The sequence below is a fragment of the Photinus pyralis genome, unplaced genomic scaffold, assembly GCF_008802855.1.
Source record: "Photinus pyralis isolate 1611_PpyrPB1 unplaced genomic scaffold, Ppyr1.3 Ppyr1.4_LG9, whole genome shotgun sequence".
NCBI classification, from domain to species: Eukaryota; Metazoa; Arthropoda; class Insecta; order Coleoptera; family Lampyridae; genus Photinus; species Photinus pyralis.
The window spans coordinates 21,386,722-21,399,771 of record NW_022170878.1 but is presented as its reverse complement, the minus strand read 5'-3'; the positions used below and the strand labels follow the sequence as shown (position 1 = coordinate 21,399,771).

The window sequence follows — 13,050 nt, the reverse complement described above, 5'->3', positions numbered from 1 at the left end:
GCCGACTGGGTAAGCATCTGTAGGGTAGTGGCAGCAGACTGACTAGCCGAAGGTAGGTCCTTCTCAAATTACCTATCTCGAAGCGAAACCAGGCCTGTTTTCTGCTACTCTTTAGAAGCTATACTCTTCTACTAACCCTGGCGTCTGGCTTCGTGGTGGGTGGGGAGCTAGATGGACGAATTTACACTGACATGGAGACTGATCAAAGCAATACACCGGAGAGAGCGTCCCAGGATACCCCTCAACTTACTTTACAGATAACAGAGCCTCAATAACGTACCAAACAACGCACATGTATCTACGGCGCTAAGCAGGAGAGAAGAACCCAAATGGGCCAACATTCACCTTGACCAAGAGGCAGGTTCCAAGAGCTAAAGCCGGCCAGGCGAGCAAACGGATAGGTGGAGAGAAAGAGAGGCAGAGGTCGGATGACTCAACAGACTCAATCGCCGACGAAGGAGGGCAGACTACAGCCCCAACCAAAGGTTGCCGAAAAGTAACTCAAAGTACCGATTAGATACCAATAACCCTCTGGGTAGGCTAACGGCTAACAAGGCGTATATGGTACAAAATCACCATCTTGTAGAGGATGAGACGGCACACCACATATTTTGTGAATGTTCGATCTAGTCCAACTGAAACGATCCATGTCCGGACATGGCTAAGATTGAAACCGGATCTACCCTTCCAGCATCCTTAGGTTCAACTTACGTGTGGGATGGCTTGAGTGACGTTGAGGGGTCGAGCGACTCTAGTCAGGGAAGTAGTACCTACAAGGGGTCCGAATTTGAGGCCTAGCTACGTTCCTATCGTAATCCAAAAGAGATGGTAAGAAAAAATGCCTAAGCCTAATCGCATTTTGCGCAGTAGATGAGTTATTATGTCAATTAGCTTTCCACTTACAAACATGACCCAGTTGAGATGAAGCAACGAACTAGAATGGGCAACGTTATCGCCGACTTTGTATAAATTACGATTATCTAATGGCACTCTTGGAGATACTGCATGTGATATGGCGAAAATTCCGTAGTGATAAGCTGTTGTGTCGTAAACGCTTTCCAGAATTTTTAACGATCAGAGAGATGGAAATGGAAATTTGTTTGATGAAGGGAATTTGGAAAAAAGCCGCAAAAAAATCAAAGACTATACTCATAGCCTTCAACAGGACAAAGCTACGATAGATAACACCACAAAGTGCCTTATACACCTCTTGAAGGTGCTTCCCTTCCAAAACATCTGGCGCGTTTTTCAAAGTTTTCGGCAACCTTTACACAGAAAGCCCTGAAACATGGATCAAGAAGGCATGAAACAGTGCAGAATACCTTTAAAGAGGGCCAATGGACTCTCGATAAAAGTCTCCAGGATGACGTATGTTGTTGTGACCCAGTCTGTAATGGTTCCTTTCCTTTAAGCACCAAAGTGGGGCAAAAATAACTAATTACAACATTTGAAAATAGGCCGGTTAGGTATGCGTAGAAATAATCCTTGTGTTTTATCGAGTCGAGTGCTTGCCTTAGGTCTCGTATCAATTAAATAGCTGTAATTAAATTTCTTATTTACAACGATGAACAGGTAGCTACATTCCGGAGGTATGTCTTACTTTTTAGGTGCTGAACCTCTACCCAAAGTTGTAAAACTCTTGAAGGCGCCGGAAGGACACGGCAGTATATACATAGTCTATGCGTGTAAAATGGTAGCGGCAAAATTAGACACGTTCCAACAAGTTTGGGCGGGTGGGGCCCCCTGTAGACTAAATGAAAGGGTGGAGAGACAGAAAATGCTGGGAGATATAGGAGGAAAGGCCAGTGCAGAGGTGTTCCCAGGAAGAAGAGCTGTTTCAATTGCGAGGAAGCGGGTGCACCTCAGGGACAAGTGTTAAAATGAGAAAAGATGTTACATTTGTGACACAGAAGGCCACTCTCCATGGACGATGCCGTGCCCCAAATTCAAGAATGCCATAAGATACGCGGAGCAGGGAAGGAGGACTAGAAGGCTAGTCAACAAGTAACAGCGCAGGAGGAAGCGCTCGCCTAACACCCGATCGACAGATTATTTCAGTGAAATCCAAGTGATAATATTTGTGTTCTAACTGTAACTGTTCTCCGTTTGTTTCATTATTTTATATTATACATATATCTTTTAACGTGGCATATCTAATGTACAGATTTCTTCACATAAGTCTAAATAAATCAAGAGTAGCCAGTGATCTAATGAGACACAATGCGAGAGGGAGAGGTCTATGAACATGGTGCTACAAAGGGAGGCAACAGTAATGTTGTTTGCGGAATCAAATAGAAAGACTTGTTTGTGGAAAATTTCTCATAAAAACATTTAAAACCTTGATAAATCGCATTAATTATACATTGTCGTGATAAAATTTGAATTATAAACATTGGAGGTAACCGTTCGAAAAAATTTCATCCTGAAAGCAGCGATTCACCGGTCTTTTTAAACTAATCCCGCTCTTGCAGCTGTAAAAATTTGCGCGGACGAGATGTACATTTTCACAGACGCTACATCTTCTTTCGATCACCGTGCGCTTTGCTATTTATATTATTGCCAAAACGGAACCAACGAAATTGCCCGATATTGCGTCACTTTTAAACCAATAGTAGACCAGCATCTTTTGTTTACATCGCAATTTTGTCTCGGCTAAAACGGAACCACCGAAATTTATATGCAAACTCTTTGCAATGTCGTTTCGTCCCTACCAAAATAAATGGGGATGTTCCAATTTCTCTTCTAGTATCATTTAGGTACGTTATCCTATTTAGAAAACACAAGTAAACTTCGTACTCTTTCAGTTAATCAAAGCACTTTCTCTTCATATCCGTTCGAAATGAAGTTAATTATCCTCAACATTTTGTATTAATTTTGAAGCACAAATTCGGGAATCTTCGAGCATCTTCTCCGAAAGTTCATTCCTGGGTGATACTAGTAACCGGGGTGATGCGATAAAAACTAAGTGTAGTAAATGGAGACACTTAAACTTCGAGATGAGTGCTTTATCTATGCAAACGTGCAAATATCGTGTTTTTCGCACCATTTGATAACTATCCAAAGTAGTTTTTACAAATTTTTTAAGTGCAGCTACTGACCTTTGATCGCGAATCTGTAAATTTGAATTGCCGCCGAGCAACTGTTTATGAGATTGAGACGTGTAAACAACTAGAAGGACAGTAGAGAGATCCCTAATTAGTGAATTAAAGGTAATGGTAGTCTCGGTAACTAGTCCAAAGGTTCGTGGTGATAAGGGTGGTTGACCTTGCCAGGAGCGAATCTGGGGGAACTTCTAAAAGAAAACTAGTTACTGGAAACGCGGTATAGGGAATGAAAGGAAACCATGGTTTTCAGAACGAATGTTTCAGCTCATGGCATACGAAATTAAAGGGGTTAGTTGATATCGCGGCCGATGGCGAGTAGAAGGTAGCCAAGGCCATTAATCCAGCGAAAGAAGTGGTAATAAACCAGGTGGAACCAGAAAAGAGAAGGGGAGATCAGTAGTGACAGAAACACCAATGCTGTGATCGATAAAAGAGAGGTTCGAGGGACCGTGCAGGAATACCACGGTATAGCGATTGTAGGGAAAGTGGGCGAAAGGGTTTATCCACGGTGACAAGGTGTACTCTGAACGGTTGAAAAAAGAGGAAATGCGTGTAGATTGGCGAGGAAGAAGTTGGGCACCCCACAAGGTGCTCGAGTACGAACGGTATGGGAGACACAGACAGTGTGCACCGCATGCTGGAGTCTACAGGGAGTAGAGAAAAATAACATACTGTATCGAGATAATTCTAAAAAGGGAGTCAAGGGAGAGGAGGAGAAGATACCCCGAAGAAGACTGGTTAATAGCCTTCAACACGAGTTGGAATTAGAGAAAAGGGGTTTAGTGGGGAGGTTCCACACTTCTCGACGAAGGGAGAGTGTAAATTACCATTCCGTAATTCCACATGATGAAACTTGAAATTTGACATTAAGTGTTGCGCAGGCTGTTACAGGACTAAGGGCCGAAAATGGGTGGCCGAAACAGCTTCTCTGGGAAATGACGATCGAGATTGGTCCCTCTGATGTTGGCCTCTGGTAGAATTATGAACAAAATCATTCAACCAAAATTGTGCAGTCACGATTAGACAAAAATGCTGTTGAGATATGCACAGATAGTCGCAGTGCTCTGCTTTATATACGTGCAAACGTATCTATGATTCTTATCGAGTGCAAAGCACTCGATACAAACTAAAAGCTAAGTGACAACAAGCAGGATAACGCTTGAAAACACATTTCACGGCTATTAACCGATTGCATCTTGTTCGCGAACTGGAACGCGCGACTAGAAGGACTAGATTTTTGCAATTGATTACCGCACCCAAACAAATTCTAGTCCAGTTAATATAGCCCTTATTAACTTCAGGTTAAGGGCTCTTCAGAAGGCGGCCTCCAATTCTTGTAGTGTATGGGAGGGTGTTGGATTGTTGTCTAGCCCAAATGACATTCGATTTAAACGAATTACCTAATCAAATTCTAAGATAATAATGAAAACTAGAACAATGCGATAACACCCTGACTACGCACCTTGACCATCTCGAAATGCGATTATCTTACACTATTTGTCACCAATCCACGACCTCGGCCACTACGCTTTACGAGAAACTCGTATGCCGAAAGCTACTCATGGTGAGGGAATCCAAGATACCAGAGACTTCTCCAAAACGCGAGAGATAAAAACGACAAACAACACCCAGCTTTGCTTGTAAACTCAATGGAATGTTTCTTATCATGAAAATGATTGAACTTGATCTGGAGTGCCTTAGATAAGGTACGTATATAAGAAGACCTTTACCTACCTTTTGTACCTTAATTCAAAATGACTCTTGCTGTAAAGGGAGAATACCTGAATACGGGGTTTGTGCCTGACTGTACCATTGACGTTAAAAGGTAGGCGCGTTAAATTCTCTCCGTCCTTTCATAGACGATTTACTTCCAGACGCGAGGCGAAGGAGAATGAGAGCAGAGGACTGTACGACCCCTACGCCCACCGCAAAGTTTCACATCCCACAACGTAAGTACGCCACATACCTCGTTAACATTCGCTAATGAGTCGTTTCAGAAACTGGGAGACCCTAATTCATCTTCTCAAAGGAAGCTGTGGCACAGGCATACTGGCGATGCCAAAGGCGATCAGCAACTCTGGGTACGTGATCGGAACAATCGGCACCTTCGCCATAGGATTCATTTGCACATACTGTATACACCTGCTGATAAACTGCGAGTACGAGCTCTGCAAGAGGAGAAAGGTTCCTAGCTTGACCTACCCAGGAATCGCAGAGGAGGCACTAGCCGAAGGTCCAAAACCGTTACGCAAACTCGCATCGTACGCAGGGTAAGTTGTCAAAAACCAATTTCGATTAACCTGACAAAACTCTTAGGCACTTCGTGAACGTCTTCTTACTAATCTACCAGTTCGGAACGTGTTGCGTTTACATTGTCTTCATCGGCGTGAACATCCAGGCCGTTGCCAACCAGTACGTGACCGAAATCGCGGTCGAGTACTACATGTTGATGATCCTACTGCCGCTGATCCTGGTGAACTGGATACGCAACCTGAAAACGCTGGCCCCTCTTTCGACCTTTGCGAATTTCATAACGGTCGGAAGCTTCGCAATCGTTCTGTACTACCTCTTCACGACCGGGTTCACGTTTGAGGATCGCGAAGCTGTCGCCAACGTGAAAACCCTCCCACTTTTCTTCGGCACGGTCCTCTTCTCGCTCGAAGCGATCGGCGTGGTAAGTACCTAATCGAAATAATTGAATGACTCTAATTTTGTGATGCCCAAGATTATACCATTGGAAAACGAAATGAAGTCTCCCAAATCGTTTGGAAGCGCTTTCGGGGTACTCAACGTAGGAATGGGCTCTATTGTGCTGCTGTACGCGGTGATCGGCCTCTTGGGCTACTTGACTTATGGTTCCTCGGTGGAAGGATCCATCACGTTAAGCTTGCCAAAGGAAGATGTGTAAGTACTATATGAAGACAGTGGGATGGCTGTTACATTCATTTTTAGGGCGGCTCAAGTTTGTAAACTAGCATTAGCACTTGCTATGTTCCTCACCTATACCGTACAGTACTACGTTGCCATCGACATCACGTGGACCCAATATTTGGGTACCTTGTTTGAGGATAACCGGAGGAAGAGGGTGTACGAGTACGGGGCTAGAACGATACTGGTTTTACTGACATGTGAGTAGTACGGGATGGAGAATGTGCGTTGCTAACTAACGTTTATTACAGTCGTTCTGGCAGTATCAGTACCAGCACTAGATCTGTTCATCTCATTTTTTGGAGCTTTATCTCTTTCCTTAGTCGGAATTGCCGTACCGGCAATGATCGAAACCTGCACGTTTTGGTATCATAGGCAAGGGTGGCGTTTTTACTTCATGGTGATAACAAATGTGTCGCTAATCGCGTTTAGCCTTTTAGGATTGGTCGCCGGAACGTTTACTAGTTTAAGTGAAATTATTTATACTTTCTCGAATAAAAGTTGAAAAAAAAAACTGTCCTTAAACTGTAATCCCCTGACATGTGAAGTTTTTCGGGAAACCTGAAAACCCTCAGGCTCACTAATCATTACTAGTTCGATGTATAGGTCTAGGGTCGATAGTCGTCTTGGGATCACGTTCTCAGTGAATGTGGTACCTACTTAACTGGATATCATCAGTTTGATGAGTAACGAATTATAAGATGCTTAATGGAATCTTGAAAAATTAATGGGAACGTGAGTGAAGTTCAAAAACGTCTTGAAAATAACTCGAGAATATTGCAGGTTACTGAAGAAAAATTTAACGAGGAGACGTTGAAGAAGAAATTTAGGGAAAGTTGAACTTGGAGAGAACTTGAGAGCGATTTATGGGAAAATTACGAATCAGAAAACATGAGGAGAAATTCAATGACTAGATATGAGAGAGGCTCTAGCGTCGAGTAATTTGGGACTTGAGCGAGTGAGATTTTGAAAGGAATTGAAGAAGAGAACTTTAGAACTTAAGAGGAAACTGAAATATAAAGGGAATTTGAAAGAGATACTTCAAAGTTTAAGCGAACCTGAGATAAATTGGAAGGGAACAAAGGAAGAACTGAGGAATAGAATTTAATAAGAGCATGAAAGGAAATTAAGCGAAATTTCAGCAAAAAAAATGAATCATCCCCGGACATGAACCCCCGAGTGACAATAACCCCCATATATAACCCTTGGAGAGTGAGTTTGCTTAGAAAAGGATCCACATGAGTGTAAATCATCAAACTATAGAAAATGCCAGGGGGGGGGGGTTATTGTCTTCCGAGTGTTTCTGTCGGGGAGTAATCGTCTCTCGGGAGTTAATGTAAAGAGGTTTTTGTGAAAATAAAGGAGAACCTGGGACTAATTTGATGGAAGTTAAAGAAGGGAAAGATGAGATGCGTAAAAAGAAATTAAGATGCTTGAGAGGAAATTGAAACAAGAAGAAGGTGAACGTATAGAAAAAAAATTGAGGAGAACTTGGGAAGAATTTTATGGGAGCTGATGGAGAATTGAAGAAAAAATTAAAACTGAACGGCCAAAAGATTGGAAATTGGTGCACTTGAAAAGATTTTTTTCCTAAAATTATTATTATCAATATTCCATACCCCCCAGACCCTCGGAGCTGCGTTTACCATCCATCTAAGAGCACTCGAGACAGTTTTAAAAAATACCATCAACCTTCCCTTTCTTGAATAGTAATCTATGAGTTCAATGATCCCTTCCCCCAGCATACGAAGGTTGCGTTTTTATGAATACATGAATACTTCGATGATGATGATTGCATGGAAGGAAGATTCTTAAGGTCTACTTTAGTGACCATTGGTTGTCGATTGGTTGTTCTGTGTCCCCCACACCCTTCGATACGACGTTCTCTTGCAAAACGTTCAGCCTTAAGGACGGTCGGAAAGATTAAAAGAAATACCTCCTACTTTTCTTTTCAAATAGTCATAGTCATAGAATCAGTACTCTCAGAAAAGAGGCTTTCCCTACAATGATTCAACATGAAAACGTTTGTATGCTCATACGGACGAATTCTTTGTGCCCTGGGGGATATTCCATACCCCATAGCCCCTCTGTACTGTGTTTACCCTCAAAACGTTTAACCCTAAGGATGTTCGGAATAGTTTTAAAAACTTCCATAAAGGTTTTCATTTTTTGAAGAGTATTCAAGGGGTGATGGGAGGGGGGGGGGGGGAGGTTGTAGGTATGCATGGGTATGCAATATCCTCCAGTACACAAAAAGTTCATTCGCATGAGTATACAAATGTTTTCATGTTGATAATGATAATTGTAAGAAAAAGGTCATTGCATTTCTCCTTACTGAGGGTATCGATTCTATAACCTATACTTCGCCACTTGAATACTGTTCAAAAAAGGAAAAGTTTGGTGATGTGGTGTGATTTTAAAAATCCTCTTTCCCTACAATCAGCACCATGAAGAGATTCTTATATTCATATCAATACAATCTTTTGAGGCCCGAAAAATAAATTGTCTCAGATCGACCCGGAAAAAAAATTTTCTTATAGAATGTGGCCTGTAGAATCCATAATTTCAAACAGTTCCAAGATTGGGCTACTAGTTAAAAAGTTACAGCCCTTTGAATTTTCTTTCGAAATTGGTTTCTAGTCTATAACTTTTGATTGAGAAGTCTGATCGAAAAAGTACGAATTGTTTGGGATTCTACGCACCAAAATTAATAAGAAAAAGTGTTTTCCCGAGAAATTTTGGTGCAGTCGATTTTTGGTAAAAAAGGAAGGTTATACACTGCCTTTTTTGAGGCCCGAAAAAAAAATTGTCTCAGATCGACCCGGAAAAAAAATTTTCTTATAGAATGTGGCCTGTAGAATCTATAATTTCAAACAGTTCCAAGATTGGGCTACTAGTTCAAAAGTTACAGCCCTTTGAATTTTCTTTCGAAATTAGTTTCTAGTCCATAACTTTTGATTGAGAAGTCTAATCGAAAAAGTACGAATTGTTTTGGATTATAAGCACCAAAATTAATAAGAAAAGTGTTTTCCCGAGAAATTTTGGTGTAGTCGATTTTTGGTAAAAAAGGAAGGTTATACACTGCCTTTTTTTGAGGCCCGAAAAATAAATTGTCTCAGATCGACCCGGAAAAGAAATTTTCTTATAGAATGTGGTCTGTAGAATCCATAATTTCAAACAGTTCCAAGATTGGGCTATTACTTCAAAAGTTACAGCCCTTTGAATTTTCTTTCGAAATTGGTTTCTAGTCCATAACTTCTATTATACGCAACAAAATTAATAAGAAAAAAATGTTTTCCCTAGAAATTTTGGAGTAGTCGATTTTTGGTAAAAAAGGAAGGTTGAGTATTCAAATACCTTGCGAAGTATTCGAATACTGCATATTTGTGAAAGTATTTGAGTTACTGCTTCCATAAAAATATTTAATTACAAAGTATTTGAATACTTTAAAAGATTTGAATACTAAAAAGTATTTACAAAATCGAATACCGCCCAGCAGGCTCTGGTTACCAGAAGGTGAAATGTCGTCAGATAACCTCTTCTGAATCTTAAAGAATTCTCTAGAAAGCATTCTAACAGCCTTAACAATTCAGAGAAACATTCCTTGGGTTTTAAATATCTAATATAGTAAGAAAGCTTTTCAGGAAACGTAAAAACCTCTTTGAAGGTCTTAAAAATATTTTTACATAAACCTCTCGCCAGGAAAGATTGCCGGTCAGAGAACACTTGATCCCGGTCTACACAATCTATGTTTCTCTAAAGATGTGAGCGACTTCCGGGAGAGTATCGTGTCAATGTTGAACAAAAAGACTTTTGGTTTAACATTGGCACGATCCTACTCCGGAAGTCGCTCGGATCTTAAGAAAAACATAGATTGTAAATCGACACACGGTGTGCTGTGACCGGCAATCTTTCCTGGCGGGAGTTATAGTGTCCTTAATAAACTGCCAAAAGTTGGTTATCAACCCTTTAGCAATCTTTATAGAAATTTTGAAATTTCTTAGGAACTGTAAAATCTTTTTAAACTTTTTGGGAGCATAGAGAGCTCTGTATGATGGTGACGTGGGGAAACGTTCTACGTAGTAATGTACTACGTTACCTAGTTCGATTATCAGGCTACGATAATTAATTACGCACAACATAATATTTGAAACACTACAAAGTAAAGAATTCTAGAACGCGCCGATCCTCGAGCTTGGCACCAAACCAGTTTTCCACTCAATGAGCCATGGAAAAAAACGAACGTGGTGGAGTATTCCTAATCACCTGAATTATCTTATAGCGATAATATTTTTATCAATTTAACGAAGCCACTTACTAGTTTTCTCCTTTTGCCCAAAATGAGCGTCGCTGTAAAGAAAGAGTACCAGAATTCCGCTTTTATGCCCGATTGTGACATCGAAATTAAAGGGTAAGCGATGGAACCTAACCTTTCTCTCTTAGACCGATTACTTTTAGTTGTAATTCGCAGGAAAATGAGAGAAAAGACTACGACCCATACGCGCATCGAAATGTCGCACATCCAACCACGTAAGTCCGACATTCATCTCTTCCACATTCACCAACGGATCGTTTCAGAAACTGGGAGACCTTAATCCATCTCCTCAAAGGAAGCTGCGGTACAGGCATCCTCGCGATGCCAAAGGCGATTAGTCACTCGGGTTACGTTCTTGGAACCGTCGCCACATTTGCCATAGGATTGATCTGCACTTACTGTATACATCTGCTGCTAAAGTGCGAGTACGAGCTGTGCAAGAGGAGGAAGATTCCAAGCTTGACCTACCCTGGAATCGCCGAGGAGGCTCTCGGCGAAGGGCCAAAGTTTATGCGCAAACTCGCACCATACTCAGGGTAAGTTCCCAAAATTCTATTTCGATGACCGTCACAATATCTTCAGCCACTTCGTCAACGTATTCCTGCTGATCTACCAGTTCGGAATTTGTTGCGTCTACATTGTCTTCATCGGCGTGAACATCCAAGCCGTCGCCAACCAGTACGTGACCCCGATCGCGGTCGAGTACTACATGCTGATGATCCTACTGCCGCTGATCCTGGTGAACTGGATACGCAACCTGAAGATGCTCGCGCCCCTTTCGACATTTGCGAATATCATAACGGTCGGAAGCTTCGGAATTGTTCTCTACTACATCTTTACGAAGGGGTTTACGTTTGAAGGACGCGAACCGGTCGCCGACGTAAAGACTCTCCCGCTGTTCTTCGGTACGGTTTTGTTCTCGCTCGAAGCAATCGGTGTGGTAAGTACCCAAGAAAATTGACTGAGGGACTCTGAAACCCTGTGACTAATAAGGTTATGCCGTTGCAAAATGAAATGAAAACGCCTAAATCGTTTGGAAGCACTTTCGGGGTACTCAACCTAGGTTTAGGTATCATAGTGGTACTGTATGCGGTGATCGGTTTCTTCGGTTACTTGGCGTATGGACCTTCGGTGGAGGGGTCTATTACATTAAGCCTGCCCAAGGAAGATTTGTAAGCGTCCGGTGAAGAAAAGTGTTAGCGACTCACATTTACTTTTAGGGCGGCTCAAGTTTGCAAACTGGCATTAGCCGTTGCCATGTTCCTCACCTACACTGTACAGTACTATGTTGCCGTCGATATTGCCTGGACACAATACTTAAGTACCAAGTTTGCGAACAACAAAAGATCGAGGATTTACGAGTACACGTTGAGAACGCTGCTAGTTTTACTAACATGTAAGTAGTACAAGTTAAAGGACGAAAATAAATTACCTTTGTTACCTACAGTCGTCTTGGCGGTATCGGTACCAGCACTAGATCTCTTCATTTCATTTTTTGGAGCCCTTTCTCTATCGATAGTCGGAATTTCAGTGCCGGTAATTGTGGAAACCTGCACGTTTTGGTACCAAAGGCGAGGGTGGAGGTTTTACTTGATGGTTGTAATAAACTCGTTGCTGGTAGCGTTCAGCCTTTTAGGATTGGTAGCTGGCACGTTTACTAGCATAAATGAAATTGTTCATACGTTTTCAAATAAAAGTTAAATAAACTGTGTTCTCGATCCCTTAATCTAGGCAGGCAGTATAAGTCGAGGTATAAGTGTAGTACAAGGATAATGAAAAGGCCGTCAGAAACATATAATAGAAGTGTGAAGGATGGAGGATGTAATGGAAGAAGAGGCTATGAAAAGGAAGCACAAAGAAAAGTACACGGAATGTAAAGAAGCCATAGAATGAGAAAGAGAAAAGAAGCGAGAAAAGAGGAAACGAGAAAAAACTAGATATGAGGAACAGAGGCATGGTGACGTGAAAAAGGCAGGTCGTGAAGGAATGTGAAGTGGACGTGAAAGAATAGCGACGAAGAAGTGAAGAACACCCCCTTCGCAGCTCGTTAGCATTTAATTCATAAGAGGAGCGCGATCATGAAGCACTTATGCACATTCTGCGTAACCCCTTTCTTTCGCAAGTAGGTTCAGAGACCGTTCCTCACAATAACGGATAGGACTTCAGCGTGAGTTGCTTCACCCTCCCCGGTTCCAGATAATTGTCCCCAAGGAGATGATGTCTGTGTCTGATCAATGCGTCACAGTGACAGACCACATCTGCCTCGCCATAGAACCTGCACGTGGGCTCTGCTACAAGCCAAATATTGTACCGGTGATAGTTCACCCCGTAGGGACCCCGGCAGTGCTTGCATTCAGTTTTAGAAGCTTTTAGAAGATTCGCCAAGGGACCGCGGCCATGTTAAAAAGGCCCCAGACTGGCTGAGCCCGGTTGCTTTTTGGCACTGAGCCTGGAATTGACTGGTCACACAGTATTTAACCTTGACCCTGAAAACGGATGGAGCAATTCCTGTCCCTCTTGGTCTGGCCCTTGAACAGGTTTGCACCCAAATATACTTTTTCTTATTAATTTTGGTGCGTAGAATCCAAAATGATTCGTACTTTTTCGATTAGAACTCTCAATCAAAATTTATGGACTAGAAACCAATTTCGACAAAAAATTCAAAGGGCTGTAACTTTTGAGAGGTGCCCCCGCAGAAGTTCT

The 13,050-nt window shown here is 41.9% G+C and overlaps 2 protein-coding genes across 3 annotated transcripts; both read left to right on the top strand.

Annotated features, from left to right (window-relative positions):
• The first annotated feature begins 4,836 nt into the window (after positions 1 to 4,836).
• Positions 4,837 to 6,537, top strand: LOC116180083 (proton-coupled amino acid transporter-like protein CG1139). Its single transcript, XM_031499914.1, has 7 exons — positions 4,837 to 4,929; positions 4,979 to 5,053; positions 5,102 to 5,374; positions 5,421 to 5,778; positions 5,830 to 6,008; positions 6,057 to 6,232; positions 6,284 to 6,537. The coding sequence occupies exons 1-7, from the start codon at positions 4,859 to 4,861 to the stop codon at positions 6,535 to 6,537; spliced, it is 1,386 nt and encodes a 461-aa protein (XP_031355774.1). The 5' UTR covers positions 4,837 to 4,858.
• Positions 6,538 to 10,337: 3,800 nt separating this feature from the next.
• On the top strand, positions 10,338 to 12,058 carry LOC116181242 (proton-coupled amino acid transporter-like protein CG1139). 2 transcript variants are annotated; one of them, XM_031501542.1, is made up of 7 exons: positions 10,338 to 10,443; positions 10,491 to 10,562; positions 10,611 to 10,883; positions 10,930 to 11,287; positions 11,341 to 11,519; positions 11,568 to 11,743; positions 11,795 to 12,058. In XM_031501542.1, exons 1-7 carry the CDS (start codon positions 10,373 to 10,375, stop codon positions 12,046 to 12,048), a joined length of 1,383 nt encoding a protein of 460 aa, XP_031357402.1. In that variant the 5' UTR covers positions 10,338 to 10,372; the 3' UTR covers positions 12,049 to 12,058. The 2 variants fall into 2 exon arrangements, with proteins under 2 accessions (XP_031357402.1, XP_031357403.1); XM_031501543.1 differs by having other exon boundaries at positions 10,355 to 10,443; positions 10,504 to 10,562.
• The last annotated feature ends 992 nt before the right edge of the window (positions 12,059 to 13,050 follow it).

Excerpts from the sequence above, each read along its gene's own strand:
- LOC116180083 (XM_031499914.1), top strand. The coding sequence starts at position 4,859 with ATGACTCTTGCTGTAAAGGGAGAATACCTGAATACGGGGTTTGTGCCT. Across the intron at positions 5,054-5,101 it reads AAAGTTTCACATCCCACAAC|AAACTGGGAGACCCTAATTC; the intron begins GTAAGTACGCCA and ends GAGTCGTTTCAG. Across the intron at positions 6,233-6,283 it reads GATACTGGTTTTACTGACAT|TCGTTCTGGCAGTATCAGTA; the intron begins GTGAGTAGTACG and ends CGTTTATTACAG.
- LOC116181242 (XM_031501542.1), top strand. The coding sequence starts at position 10,373 with ATGAGCGTCGCTGTAAAGAAAGAGTACCAGAATTCCGCTTTTATGCCC. Across the intron at positions 11,288-11,340 it reads CGCTCGAAGCAATCGGTGTG|GTTATGCCGTTGCAAAATGA; the intron begins GTAAGTACCCAA and ends GTGACTAATAAG. Across the intron at positions 11,520-11,567 it reads AGCCTGCCCAAGGAAGATTT|GGCGGCTCAAGTTTGCAAAC; the intron begins GTAAGCGTCCGG and ends ATTTACTTTTAG.